This window comes from Delphinapterus leucas, chromosome 3, assembly GCF_059928025.1.
Source record: "Delphinapterus leucas isolate spDelLeu-1000000601 "Yukka" chromosome 3, BTC_Dleu_Yukka2, whole genome shotgun sequence".
NCBI classification, from domain to species: Eukaryota; Metazoa; Chordata; class Mammalia; order Artiodactyla; family Monodontidae; genus Delphinapterus; species Delphinapterus leucas.
Genome location: NC_143131.1, coordinates 66,025,592 through 66,041,273, shown reverse-complemented (window position 1 = coordinate 66,041,273; position 15,682 = coordinate 66,025,592). Strand labels below are relative to the sequence as shown.

The 15,682-nt window shown below is 32.4% G+C and overlaps 1 protein-coding gene across 9 annotated transcripts in view; it reads left to right on the top strand.

The window, feature by feature from the left end:
* SSBP2 (single stranded DNA binding protein 2) overlaps positions 1–15,682 on the top strand; it is a 297,817-nt gene that overhangs the window by 249,418 nt on the left and 32,717 nt on the right. For all 9 annotated transcript variants that reach the window (XM_089909089.1, XM_089909088.1, XM_089909086.1 and 6 more), the window contains 4 exons: positions 1,746–1,812; positions 2,540–2,610; positions 9,641–9,708; positions 14,637–14,685. In XM_089909089.1, coding sequence (XP_089765215.1) covers positions 1,746–1,812; positions 2,540–2,610; positions 9,641–9,708; positions 14,637–14,685 — 255 coding nt within the window. The remainder of the gene's footprint in view (positions 1–1,745; positions 1,813–2,539; positions 2,611–9,640; positions 9,709–14,636; positions 14,686–15,682) is intronic.

The window sequence follows — 15,682 nt, the reverse complement described above, 5'->3', positions numbered from 1 at the left end:
TCAATGTTGTCAAAATGACTGCACTACCCAAGGCAACCTACTGATTCGGTGCAATTCCTATCAAATTACCATTGGCATTTTTGCAGATTTAGAACAAAAAATCTTAAAATTTGTACAGAAACCCCAAAGACCCTGAATAGCCAAAGCAACCTTGAGAAAGAAAAGTAGAGGTGGAGGAATCAGGTTCCCTGACTTCAGACTATACTACAAAGCTACAGTAATCAAGACAGTATGGTACTGACACAAAGACAGAAAAATAGATCAATGGAACAGGATAGAAAACACAGTCTCTTCAATAAGAGGTGCTGGGAAAACTGGACAGCTACATGTAAAATAATGAAATTAGAACATTCTCTAACACCATGCATGAAAATAAACTCAAAATGGATTAAAGACCTAGATGTAAGATGGGATACTATAAAACTCTTAAAGGAAAACATAAGCAGAACACTCTTTGACATAAATTGCAGCAAAATCTTTTTGCATCCACCTCCTAGAGTAATGAAAATAAAAACAAAAAGAAACAAATGGGACCTAGTTAAACTTAAAAGCTTTTGCACAGCAAAGGAAACCATAAACAAAACGAAAAGACAACCCCCAGAAAGGGAGAAAATATTTGCAAATGATGTGACCAGCAAGGGATTAATCTCCAAAATATAGAAACAGCTCATGCAGCTCAGTATCAAAACAAACAAACAACCAATCAAAAAATGGACAAATCTAAATAGATATTTCTCCAAAGAAGACATACAGATGGCCAAGAGGCATATGAAAAGGTGCTAAACATTGCTAATTATTAGAGAAATGCAAATCAAAACTACACCTCACATCAGTCAGAATGGCCATCATCAAAAAGTCTACAAACAATAAATGCTGGAGAGGGTGTGGAGAAAAGGGAACCCTCCTACACTATTGGTGGGAATGTAAATTGGTACAGCCACTATGGAGAACACTGTGGAGGTTCCTCAAAAAACTAAAAATAGAGCTACCATATGATCCTGCAATCCCACTCCTGAGCATATATCCGGAGAAAACCATACTTAGAAAAGATATATGCACCCCAGTGTTCATTGTAGCACTATTTACAGTAGCCAAGACATGGAAGCAACCTAAACATCCATCAACAGATGAATGGATAAAGAAAATGTGGTACATATATACAGTGGACTCTTACTCAGCCATAAAAAAGAATGAAATAATGCCATTTGCAACAACATGGATAGACCTAGAGATTCTCATTCTAAGTGAAGTAGGTCAGAGAAAGACAAATATCATATGATATTACTTATATGTGGTATCTTAAAAAATGATACAAATTAACTTATTTACAAACAGGAACAGACTCACAGACTTAGAAAACAAACTTATGGTTACCAAAGGGGAAAGCTGTGGGGGAGGGATAAATTAGTAGGTTGGGGTTAACATATACACGCTACTATATATAAAATGATAATCAGCAAGGACCTACTGTATAGCACAGGGAACTCTACTCAATATTCTGTAACCACCTATATGGGAAAACAATTTGAAAAAGAATAGATACATGTATACTTATAGCTAAATCACTTTGCTGCACACCTGAAACTAACACAACATTGTAAATCAAATACATTCCAATAGAAAAAAAAATACATGTTGAAAAAAAAATCTTATGAAATACTCAGATGCACTCTGTAATTGTTACAGCACTTATTTTATAAATAGTTACAATATTCCTTTTTATTTTGTTTTACTAAATATGCTAGGCTCTTGGAGGTGTCCCAGGAAGTCAGCCATTACTTCCCAGTGGAATGGACCCAACTCGACAACAAGGTGACTACTTTAAAGTAAAAGTGAAATTGATGTGCAAAATCTCAAAGGAAATCCTGTATTTTTTAAGGAAGGTTTTATTTGTACAGATATTCCATAATTATATCAGTTGCATTTTTACAGGTAATGTGGCCAAGTAATTATCTTTTTAGCTAACTCTTAATTATGTGTGATAGTGAGGGCAGTGATAACATAAGGAACAGAATAATTAAATATCCAGAATCTGTATTTTAACTAGTAACTTCTAAAACCTCTTGCATAACTTCAAACAAGTGAGACTCAAAGTGATTGTATCACTTGTGATTTTCTCTGCCTTTTTCAGATAGAGAGGTTAGTCCACCAGAAAGATAAGCAGGAGGAAAGGGGATGCTATGCAATAAGTAACTTACTTGGTAGTTTAACAAACCCAATAATCAGAGTTGTTTAGGTACCACAAATATGTATGGCTCTATTATACTATTCCAAGAGAAAAAAAAAGGAGCAAATGGTGTGAGAGATGTAATTCAACACAGAATAGGAAGAACATTTCAATTTCAAGACATTAATGGAGAGTGTGGGTAAGTAGTGATAAGAGGTAGAAAACTGGCCATGGAAGCCAAGATGAGGTGATGTCAATAACTCAGTCCTTAGTAAATAAGATGTGACACCAGGCAGAGAGGAGGCTATAGCCTCCGGTTTAGCACTCATGCTCATTACATTGCTAATATCTTCATACTGTTTTTCTTTTTAGGACATCCAAATATGGGTGGGCCAATGCAGAGAATGACGCCTCCAAGAGGAATGGTGCCCTTAGGACCACAGGTAAATAAATAATCAGTGCAGGAAGCTAGAGGCTGAGTTTTTTGCCTTCATCTTATACAAACAAACTGTATTATTTGCTGGCTTCTAGTGTATACATTAAAGGCTTAATGACATGGTTGTTAGGCTCTTGAGGACATATCTATGACATGTCCAAATTGATGTAACAACAAACCATATTTTAACAGGTGCTACACATATGCCTTTGGTACATTGGAGAAAACACATTGTGTAGAAATACATTATAGTAATTATTATTAAAAATGATAACTATTACCCTTTTGTTAGTTCTATTGAGGAAATATGAAAAATTATAGTAATTATTATAAAAGATAGATAAGTTAAATAAAACCTAGTTGACTGAATTAAATAGAATAAGCAGCATAAAATATATTTCTAAATCTTTTAAAGAATGCCATTGACTATTATATACTACCATATCTCTTTACAGAATATGAAATCAATAGAGAACCTTTTAGAAATAAACACTGAAATGGGTCTTACTGAACACGCATAATACTATCAGTATACATTAGATGTTAACCTACTTCTGTATCAAAATTTCCCAGAAGTATACACCAAGATTGAACCTATTCAGCTATTGATGACATTTTTAAGTATGCTGCTCCAGGATATCACTTATTTTAGCTAAAACATCCCTGTCTCTCTTGGGAAAACTGCATGGGGTAGAAACTAATGTTGTAATGTTATATTTCAAAGAAACTAATCCAGAATTCCGAATTTTAAATTTCTTCCTCAAAGGTCAGAGGCTAGTGTATCATAACATTGGTTAAAAGAATGAATTGATTTACTTTCTTTATTCTTTCCAAGAACAGACATTATAAGTGATAGTTTTAGGAGCTTGTTTCATGTATCTGCTTTAAAAATGTTAAGTATTTTGTTGTGTACCCAAAGGAGTCAGAGAATTAAGAATCTAACACCCATTGGTCTTAAGCTTTTTTCAGCTTAAGACCAATGTAGTGAAGAGGGATAGTAGTTATCTATTGGAATAATTGAATTCCTAGAAGAAATATATATAATTTGATTCTCAGGTAAATGTGACTTAGACCAAGGAGTTACTGCCAACATGTAATAATATACAGTTGACCTTTGAATAACATGGGAGTTAGGGGTACCAAACCACTGCGCAGTCGAAAATCCAGGTATAACTTTTGACTCCCTAAAACTTAACTAATAGCCTACTGTTAACTGGAAGCCTTACCGATAACATACGTAGTCAATTAACACGTTTTATATATTGTTTGTATTATATACTGTATTCTTACAATAAGGTAAGCTAGAGAAAAGAAAATGTTATTACAGAATTCATAAGAAAATACATTTACAGTACTGCACTATATTTTTCGATACCATAAGTTTATATCATCTGTTTGTAAGATGAATCATCTGTCAGCATCTTCATCAATGTTGTCTTAAATGATACAAAACACTGTAGATATTACATATATTTCTAACACGGGACATCAAAAATGAAAAGATCATGTGAAAAAAATTCCTATTTATTTACAGGTCTAACAATTCATGCATTGATAACAAAGAAGCAGCAATATGATAGCTTTATGGTAAACTAGCGTAATAATCAATGATTGCTTCATCATAGCCTATCCTATACACTAATGAATGAATCATTATAACATTTTTAAGGCATACAGTATTACAGTCATATTCACAATACAGTATGGTAAACATTGTTACATTTTTTTAAACCACTTACATGTGATGATAGGCTGATACATAGTTTCTCCTGTTGGGGTTGGTGGCAGGGGGAAGAGGGAGAGAGAGAGGCACATACTGTATAGTAATGTAGTTCTTTTTTTTTTTTTTTTTTTTTTTTTTAGTAATGTAGTTCTTTGAAAGCAAAATTATAAAACAGTAAGAAAACACATTATTAATTTTATATTACATACCACTCCCCTTATGCTTATATAAGGATAGACTTATGTCTACATGTATTTTATGCGTTCATGACATACCTAACTTTTTCTTAATTTTTTAGATATTTCTAGGCTATGTGGTTCATCTGCAAGATTTTTCAAATTGTCACAAATCTACAAAAAATTTTCCAATAGTGTATTTATTGAAAAAAATCCACGTATAAGTGGACTGGAACAATTCAAACCCATGTTGTTCAAGGGTCAACTGTATATATAAACTGTATTGGGACATGAAGCACAAATTTTTCAGAGATACCATATTACATGATAAGAAAAAGTGTTATGTAAATATTTGTGGGATCTTCAAAGTCATAAAAAACCCATTTCTTTTATTTAGGCTCAGTTATTTTCTATGTATTTTCTTAAGATCTTATAAAACCCTAATTTAGGTATTTAAATTATTTTTTCCTATTTCTACTCATGTTAAGGATGATGATTTTTATGACCAACCATCATTAATCTATTAATGGCAGTTAGAATTTATAAGATCTGTAGGATATTTCACTGAATGAATATACTTTTAGTCTTTAATGAGCTAAGCCAACCAGTTTAGCTATATACAACTTGAAGGATTTTTTTCCTCAAAAGTTTTTAATAACAGATGCATTTTAAATATACATCAAAAGTTGATGCCTGTAATTTATTCTTCATTCAGTTCTCTTACTTTTCAGCTAGCTGCTCTTTGAGTTTTTGTCATTCCAGACCAATATTTTCAATACTTTTAAAAATTAGAGTCTGATTCGAGTCAGTTTTGCAGTGTTTGAAAGATGAACCAATGCTCACCTAAGCTGTATGAATACTTAGATCTCATTTGAAAATGCAGAAGTAAAAAGCATATTGGTCTTTATATTTTATAAATATCTAGCCAAATATGTATGTGTTTTGTGTTATAAGTAAATTATGACAGAAAGTAAGAAAACATTTCTGGGGAGTAATTGCTTATTGAAGAGTTTAACTAAGTTTATCATATAAGTATGAATTCTTTTCATTTTCACACCCAAAGAGAGTAGTTTATTTCTTCCATTTGGATTAATATCATTGCTATCTATTCCTTTATAATTTGGAGGAAGTAAAGTGTTTTGGTATGAATTTACCTCAGAAACCAGAAATACCTACAACAACTTTTAAAATCACAGTATATAAGTATAAAAGGTTAAAGTAAAATATTATGTACTTAAATGAAAATAGGAATCATATTCATATGAATGGTATAATAGGTAAAAAGTGACATAAAATTATTTGAATTAAGGGATTCTTGTAAGGTATTTACTCATAACACCTGGTATATGTAACATATGGATTTGAACTGTGAGCTTTATAATAAAAGTTAGCTGTGTTTCTTAAAAGATAATAGAAAAACAACTCTCATGACAGATATTTAATCCTATGGATGCTACTCAAGAACAGAATGTGTCTGCTTTTTTTGTATCCGAATTATAGAAACAGTCTCTTGAATATTGTTTCTAGCTTTATGCAAAACAAAATACATACCTCCTTTGTATCATAGATATGAGATACATAGATATTATGTATCATAATATCATAGATATTATTTCCACAATTTTTTCAGCTTAGGACCAATGTGGTGAAGAGGGACAGTAGTTATCTATTGGAATAATTGAATTCCTAGAAGAAATATATATAATTTGATTCTCAGACAATGCTGATGTAGGCAAAGTGCACACCTAGGACATAGTAAATATGTGATTAAAACCTACTGCATGGATGAAGAAATAAAACTTTGCTCCAAATGCTGGCATATTTTTTCCACCCCTTAATCTATTTTAAATCTACGTTCAGTAGTAATACATGACTTTTAGATTGATATCAGTATCCTTTCAATAGAAAAGCAAAATTATCTGCTTAATCAAGAAAAATGTCTTCCCTAATGCCATATTTGAAGTAATTTTTCTACTTGGCTTTTATAATAAGGTATACTTAGCTTGTCTGTGTTCTTAGGCTCAGCAGGTACCATATGATTAACAGAAAAATTCAACAAGACTGTCTAACTAGTTCTAATTCCTCTAGAAATCTGAAGGATAAATGAGTTATATACAAGTAGGAACATATCATGATTTCCAAATCAAATACTTGGGGTGGAGAAATAGTGAGATGGAAATATATGATAGGCTCTCATGTAAAGAGAGAGTAAACTAATTCTGTATTTTCAAATCTAAGATGGGAAGTGGAATTTAGCTCAGTATGGGGAAGAACTTGCTAGAAATTAAACTGCCCAATCATGGAAAAACTCTTTATAAACTTTCCAAGCAGAGTATGAACAGCCCTTTTGTCAGGAGCGTTGCATTGGGAGAGAGATTAAACCAGATGGAATTGTATAGTTGCCATCAGCTTTAAAATTCAGTGATTCGAAATTAGCTCTTCACATTCTGCCTTTGTTACCAGTTAGAAAGCTAGTTGTTATTCTGTCTTATCTTCCTGTTCTCTATATGCTTCAGATTCTTCACAAAATGAAAATATTTTGTAAGTCTATCAAAATATGTGTTGGATAATTTCTTACTCATTTCCTATGACACTTGTGCACTGTCATACTTGAGCACTGGATGCACAAAGATGAGTAATACAGACTCTACCTTCAGGTACTTATTCTTTAGCAGGAGATTCAGATACATAAAGAAAAACTATTAGGCAGTAGGAAAAAAGTCAAGAAAAGAAATACGTGTACTCTGTCAGGGAGTCACTATGTGACAACCATGTTAGTGTTGAGGGCTCAAGGGAAAATGAGAAGACTCATTTAAGTCAGTCCCTTATTAACAGTGATAAGAGTTAACAGCTACAGTTTTTGAGCACCAGGTATCATGCTTTTAATGCACCAAGCACTTTAATATGCGTTTTGTATGATTTCATTTTTCCTCCAACAAGCTTATAAGAGAGATGATATTTTCACTTTACAGATAAGGAAATAAAGGTTGAGCAGATCATTGGGAGAATCATTGGCCCACAATCACACATATAGAAAGAGGAGCAGAGGAAATAGGGCAGGGGCAAGAGAGATTCAAACCAGTATCTTTCCATGTCCAGAGCTAGAAGGAAAACTAACATTTTCCTTGATAAAACACAGACCACCTAAGATCAAAAATGAGGAGCAACCTTTTGTGTGAAGAATTTCTATTATACTCTACCATTCAGATTTCGTTCCCAGTGACTAACTTTCTTCTCAGAGACTCCTTGGTAATACTGCTGCTGCCACCCCCATGCTTGTTCCAGAGGTTAAAAGAAATAGCTCTCTCTTTAACCAGTGACTCAAGTGTGGATAGACACCATTCTCTTATCCCATAGCATACACAATTGAGATGTTTAAATAAGATTTCTTGAAAGTAAAAGTAAATAAAAAATGAGAAGAGCATGTAATTAGGTAATTTATTTACAAACTGTGGCTTACTCTCTGGAGTTAACAGACCTTCTCTCATTGAATATTTCCTTGTCATCTTAGCACCTACTACACAGAAGGCCATAGCAGATGAGTTATCATGAGTGTAAAAGCATACTGCATGTTTCTGAACCACAAGAAATTCAGCAGTCTGGAGGGTATAGTTGGGAGTAGGGGAAGAAGGTAAATATTATAGGAAATGGGGGCAAGAAATATAGGCTAGAGCTGATCTGTGAATAACACCATAGACCCATGCTGAAGTACAGACTTTATTTGATAGGCATTGTGGGGCATCATGGCTTTTAAGTGACATAAATAGGACTGAGTTTAAGAAGCACAGTTCTGGAGGCAGTATGGAGAATAGATGGGGAAGGGGAGAGGCTAAGTCAGAGAGACCAACTAAGACAGTACAGTAGTCTCGGTAAATGACAGAGATGAGTGATACGAAGGAGGGCAGTATTTCAAGAGCTGTTTTACAGGTAGAATCAATAGACTTTGGTAACTTGACTGGATATGGAAAATGAAATAAAAGAAAGAAATATCAAGCTCTCAGAGGTTCTTAGCCTGGACTGCTGCATAGAAGGTGACGCCACAGAACTGACTGAGGAAGGCAATATAAAGAACACAGCTGTGACAAGATAAAATTGAGGTTACCTTTAGGTATGTTGAGTGTGAAATGGTATCCAGATAGAAACAGCTGATATGAAGTTCAACATATGAATTATCTAAGAGCTTAGGAGAGACATCATGACAAAATAGATTTGAAATTCCTAACATATAAATAATTGTTGAACTAATGGTAGCAGGTAAGAGTACCCATAAATGTGTATTTATTTAAAAGAATGCTGTGGCTAGAACTCGGGGAAAAGCAACATTTTTAAGAGCTAGCAAAACAAAAGGAGCCAGCAAAGGAGATTGAAGAAGAGTGATCAGAGAACAGGTGGTGTCAGAAAACCGAGCATGAAAGTAGTTGATGATGTCAAAATATATTAATATGATAATGTTAAATAGTCTTTTGGCCCTTGTGGAAACTAAACTAAGCTAAGCTGATATGCATGTTAAAACATTAAAATGTTTTTATCCTTTGAATGCACATATAGATATTGACAGAAGCCTGTTGAGTCATATAATTCACGCATACATATTTGAAGTATACTTTAGTGTTCATATATTTTTGTGTATCTGTATATTTGTACATTTCTCTCTTGGATATATTATTTTGTGAACAGAAATTTGTATTCCACTTTCTTATGCTGGATTCACCTATTTGTTTTCAGACTTTATGTAATTTTTCTGAGTCAGACAATTTCAAACATGTTGACTAAGTCCTTTCTTTAAAAACAGAGTTTGGGATTTATGAAATGTTTTGTTTGAAAAAGTTCACTGTTGTACAGATATCAGGAAATTAATAAAGATATGTTGAATATTACAATTGCAACTATACCTTAATCACTTAACATGCTCCAATGATTGTACATATTCATGTAGTTTTTAAAAGGCACAAACCAAAGTAATTGTTAAAATAGAAGCAAAAGTACAAGAGTGGATCCTTCTGAGAATGAATTGCACAGGCCTTATCCCATCAGGAGTTATGTAGGGAAATCATTAACCTGCTCTCCTTTCTTTCCCCCCTCCTCTTTGGTTTTGTTTTTTTGTTTTGTGGTAGTCTGACCCTTGGTTATCATTACAGAACTATGGAGGTGCAATGAGACCCCCACTGAATGCTTTAGGTGGCCCTGGAATGCCTGGAATGAACATGTAAGCAAAATGCTATATTATCCTGTAAAGTGTTCTCTTTTCTGTCTTCTAAAGTCACACCAATTTGTAACACAATTTAAGCTCAATTTCTGTGTAGTATAAAATGAAACTGTAGTATAAATGGACTGAACATGAGCTGTAGCATTTGCTTCATTTTCACAACATATTCTCCATGTTTTTCTTCCTTCCCTCGCAACCCTTAATTTTTTTCCATTTTCAAATGCCACAAATGCCAACTTTTAGCCTGATTTTCATGTTTATCATAAAAATGAGTCTTTTATAAATAAGCACATAATATTTATGTAGTCCATACAAAAGTATGAAGAGATGATGACACCAGGACCATGACTTGACTTTACAGAAGTAGATGATGGAATATCGTTCATTTTAACACATATAGCGTGATTCCTATGAGTTTTAAATTCTTATAAATATATATATATGTCTTTACTTTTGCTTTGTTGGGACCATTGTTAACCCAGGAAGAAGTCTCTCTGGTAGTTTCTTCTTTATTAAAGAACTTTCCACAGTATACTTTCTTTTGAAAATTCAAAATATACTTAGGGAGTAAACTAACAGTTTTTTTTGTTTTTTGTACTGAAAGGGCCTTTCAAGCCCAAAGAGAGTAGTTGCTTCTATCAGCCAATATAATGCAATTTGTTAAGGAATTTTTATTTATTTTTCATTATCTTACTAGCCCTCAAAGTTCCATATACACCCAGAACTTGTGAATGACTTTCGTTAATTGATAAGAGGATCCAATTCCATGATGTAGCCTAAAGAAAATTTATCAGAAATAATGAAAGAGCTCTATATAGGGTTCTGGGTAGTCTCCTCTAATATATTTCCCATTAGTCCATGTTTTGGTTACCTACCTACCAAATTAAACAACTCTGCCATCATTTAATAGCATTGAATATATACTGAGGTGAGCTCTTTTGATGTACATAGGGATTTGTTTAAGTTTCTGGAACCATTTTCATGGAAAGCAGTTTTGCCTAAAATAGAAAATAGGTTAATAGGTGGATACCAGCCAGGCTCAAAACTAACAGAACAAGGGGAAAAAGTAGGTCAAATTTTCCTATCATGTCTTCTTACTTTTAAAGTAAAAATGGATAGACATGAAATCTGACTTTTCTTAAATTCCTCAAAGGTTTAGGCTTATTAATGGTTTCTACAAAAAGGAGTGATATCTTGTGCTTATATCAAAAGCTGAAACTCTTAACAATAGGATTTAGATACATATAAAATTTACCTACCTAAGATTCTGACTTTAAAATAGAATGCCTTTTAAAGAATAATTTTGAATACTATGTATAGAGGTAAGGAGTATACATTTTGAATGCTATGATCAACCCAAAATTCTCTTTAAATGTTCAGAATGTATCTAATATCATTTTGTAGTGATGTGGTTGACTTTAGATCAACGCAGTTTTGCTAGTATAGAGGAAAGTTATTCTCATATGACTATTAAGAGACTCAAATAGCTGCTTAAAATTGTCTCATTCCTTTCTCACATACATTTAAACAGATACATAAGGGTACATTTAATTCCCTAGACTATGGAGACTAAAAGTATGGCTGAAAATTTCAAATGATTATTTTTGTTCATATTTGGGTTTCTCATTTAAATATACCCAGATATTTTAAAATATTTTTATTACATAATATTTTACTATTTATATAATATCTGTTTTTTAAAGAGCCTTTAAGCTTTACAGACTCAAATTTCCATTATTTGTTACTGCTGACTGTTATTTGGAGTCTTATACCATTTTCAGTTTTCTATAAATTAGGATTCAAGGACAGTGAAGTCACAAATATTTCCCTCTAACAGGGAAAGTTGTGAAGTATGGAAGGTCCAACCAGAGAGACTCATTCTCTTATTGATATTGGCCCCAAGAAAGCAGAAGTGAATTTAATAATAAAACACATTATTGTCTCCATTGTACTCAATAAATTTTATTGAAATTCACTTCATAATTTATTATTGTTAAAACAAACTAAATCTTACTGTATTATGGCAAGTAAGTATTTCTAACTGGAATTATGGCTCCCTTCATGTCACTGTTTTACATGTTGGCTAACTTAAAAATTAAAGGAAAAGGCATTAGAATAGTGTTACCTTAGGCTATGTTTTTAAGAGTCTAAGATTGTGTGTTGGGATCAGGAGGGATCTACTGGAGGATCATATCTGGATGAGGTTTCTTTAGCTCGTCACTTTTTGTTATTTGACACCAAAGTATAATGACAGTAAAGAATACCAAACCCCGGTCATTAAATTAACTAAATACCATAGTCTGTAACTGCAGCTTTCTCTCTTATATTGACACCAAACCATTGGGAACAAAATTCTGATAATTTTGTTGTTAAAAAAATATTGGTGACCTCTAAAGAAAATAGTTATTCTGATATGATTTTTACATTTCCATGCTCCAAACTCAGGATAAATCATATGTGGTGTCACCTAAAATTAAAATAAGAGTATACTTTTAATGTTTATATAACTAGTATTATATATTTAGAAAAAAATTTAATATCAATTTCAGTAGTTTAAAGTAGAATTTACAAACAACAGCCACAATGTAAATGTTTTCAAATGCATTACAGATTATTTTTTAAAGAAAATTATATTTCTAAATAAACTACATTTTTACAAATTCCAAAAGAGTGTAGGATTCAGTATTAAAATATTTCTAATTCAACTTTGTATACCTTGCTATTTTATAGAAACTAAGAGGACAAATAATTTCAAAGGATCTAGACTTTCTTGTTCTAAACCACATCCTACAGAATTATAAAGTTTGTATGGTTATTATCTCGAAATGACTGAATTACAGAAAAAAAGAGAATTTTTCTCTTTGGTAGTCATGGTTGCCTTGATTTAATCATATCCATACACCCCTACCAAAAATTAAAGACTTCTTTTAAATTTCATTTTTCTCTTTATTTTTAAATGAGGCTAACCTGATTCTACTTCAAACTATACTTATGTAGAAATGTACATTCAAAATAATGCCTGTGTTATAGTTTGTAGATTACTCTCTTGATAATACTGATGGCCCTCAAAAGGAGTAGGAATTACCGCACTTAAGAAGTTGTTCTAATAGAACTACTCACTACTATAACCCCCACTTTATTTAGCGGTATTTGCAAAACTGAAAATGTTTTCAAACACAATGGTAATGGTGGGGGAAATTTAGCTTATTCAAATGAGTTAACATTTAACCCATTACATTAAAATGTAACTTAATATGAAATACATGGTGAGCTGAGATTAGATTAGTATTTGTCAAACAATTGAACTGCATAAAAGGTATTTTATGGTTCTTAGAATAAATTTAACATTTAACTTCAACTTATTTAATTTGTATTTACTTAAGTAAAATGTTTAATTATTTTAACATTTAGTTTACCACATTAATTTAACATTAAACAAATTTTTAACTAACAAAATTATTTTATATTTAATATCTCTTATTCATACAGTCCTTGTTTAAACATAATATTTCAAAATATGAGATTGTCTGCATGTTGTTGCATACAAATTTTTCCCATGATTTGGATATATAGTATATTTTTATGTTGTTTTAAGATAAATATTTTCCAGTTTCTTTACTGTGTTTTATTTAACGTCAAACAAGTCAAGTGTTTTACTTGATCAGCGTATATCCTATGCTTTACCTCAGTTTCTGTCCATTAAGACACTGAATCCTCTATGTAAAATCACCTTTCCAAAGTGTTCCAGTAACTAATTGTAAAGTCCTCATCATTATCCTAGAGAGGAACTATTTCCAGAGACAATACACGTGCCCCTCACCTTCTCCCTATGCATGATACTTTGACCAAGTCCGTTCTGGTCAAAAGTGGACTTGCACTTGGGCATCCTAATAGAGCCTAAGGACACAATTTTTCATGCCCTTCCCTGCTGTTTACATTCCTGGGGAACCCCAAAATAATACCCAGAACAGTTCTAAACATTCCAAGCAAACATGGGTAATATAGCTAACTTGGACAGCCTCTATCTAGCATTTAGAACTTTAGGTTTAAGGTCCCTAGAATAAGAATCAGGGGACTTTTTTTAAATTAAAAAATGTCACAGTGTTTTCATTGAGATTAGAGGGAAAAGGGGAATTTTGAGTGACTCTAATTAGAGAAGACCTGCTGACAGTAGTCTACTTTTTATCAGGCAGTATATATTCAGGTACACTTAATACTAAAAAGCAAATGGACAAGAGATGTTTTTAATTTAATTAGGCATTAATTTTGTTTTAAAAGCTTTATGTCCTTTTAAGCTATAGAATAGGGAACATTCTCCCTCGCCCTAACATGAAGTAATATATTGACATACATTAGCATAGATTACCTCCTATTTTTCCCCAAGATTTACCCTGGCCACTATCTTGAACTACAATTATGAAAACAAGAAATGTGTTTCCCTTGTTTAATAGTAACCAAATCATCACTAGCACCGAAAGATAGATTGATATATAGATGTATAAAGTAACATGATATTCTATGCAATTTTTTGAAGAGGAGGCAAATTTAGATACCTACTATGTACAGCTATTCATTTGTAGCTTAAGAGCAATCATTTTATGTATAATGATATTTCACAAATAATTTCATTTTCATTTTGAATGATACATGCAGCACTTATTATTGTCACAATTATCTTTTACATTTATCTCATAATTAGTGATGAAGCTGTTTAAAACAGCTGTAAAACAGTGAAAGCTGTTTGGGGGAATGATAAAATTTTTGGATTTTAGAAATAAAAAAGCTGTGAAAATATAAAGAGTAATTTCAGTGCTGGACTAGAACTGCATGGTAACTGAATTATAAATGTTTGTATTTTATGATGTTATTGCTTACTGTGAAACATTCAGAGCATCAGTTAAAATTTCATTTGCCATTTTGTCTTACAGGGGTCCTGGTGGTGGTAGACCTTGGCCAAACCCAACAAATGCCAACTCAGTGAGTATATGTATTTTTTTCATTTTCTTTGCACTTTGTAGCATTTAACAACAAAAATCTGTTGCTTTTGAAAGCCCTGCAATTGGTTATATTAACCTTTTTTTTTAAGAAATCATTCAAAAAATAAATTTTTATGTTTTTAGAAAAATATGTATAACTTTTGAAATTATGTGATTTTTTTCACTTCAAGGTCTAATGTAAACATGCATTCTATGTAGATTACCAGGCCCTCAAAAATAGAGGAGTAGTGTGATTTAAGGATACTCTACGGTAGCCTACATTTATCGTAAAATTTATCATATGATGAATTCACCTTCTAAAATAACTATAATAATTACTAAGTTGCCAAATAAAATCAATCTCAGTTATTATTATTATATTTGCTGTTCTGGTTATACCTATTTGCTCTCTCGCTGCCCCAAGAAGGAAGTACACATTTACCTTGTGCCTGTGGGCTAAACTGCCATCCTCACACTTGTATCTATGTATCTGACATCATGGGAATTTTCCTTACAAGTTTTGTGGCCATGACTTGACTGCGTAAATATTTTTGTCTCTTATTAATGTCACAAATATAGGCACAGGTTAAAAATTAAGCTTTCAATCTTAAAATTAATATCGATATGATTTTAAATTTAATGATCCTGGAGATTTTTTTCTTGACTTTTGAAACCTTGAGTTCTTCAATCTGTGAGAGAGCTCTGCTCTGTACATTTGTGTAGTATGTGCACTGCACAAAGATGCCTGAGTCTAGGGAGTCAAAAGGAGGCTGAAATATAGCTGTTTTCCACTTGTGAAGTCTATGGATTCTGCCCAGAAGGGATGCCTTTTGCTAATATGCAGAGGTACCTTCACTGACTAGCAGTGGCCTTAATGCTAAATAAACATGAAACTGATTCAATGTTTAATGTTAATTTAAACTTAAAGAAAATTTAAAGTGAGGTGTGGGTGGTATGGAAAGAATCATCCTAAATCCATTGCTATTCTAAAGCAGAAA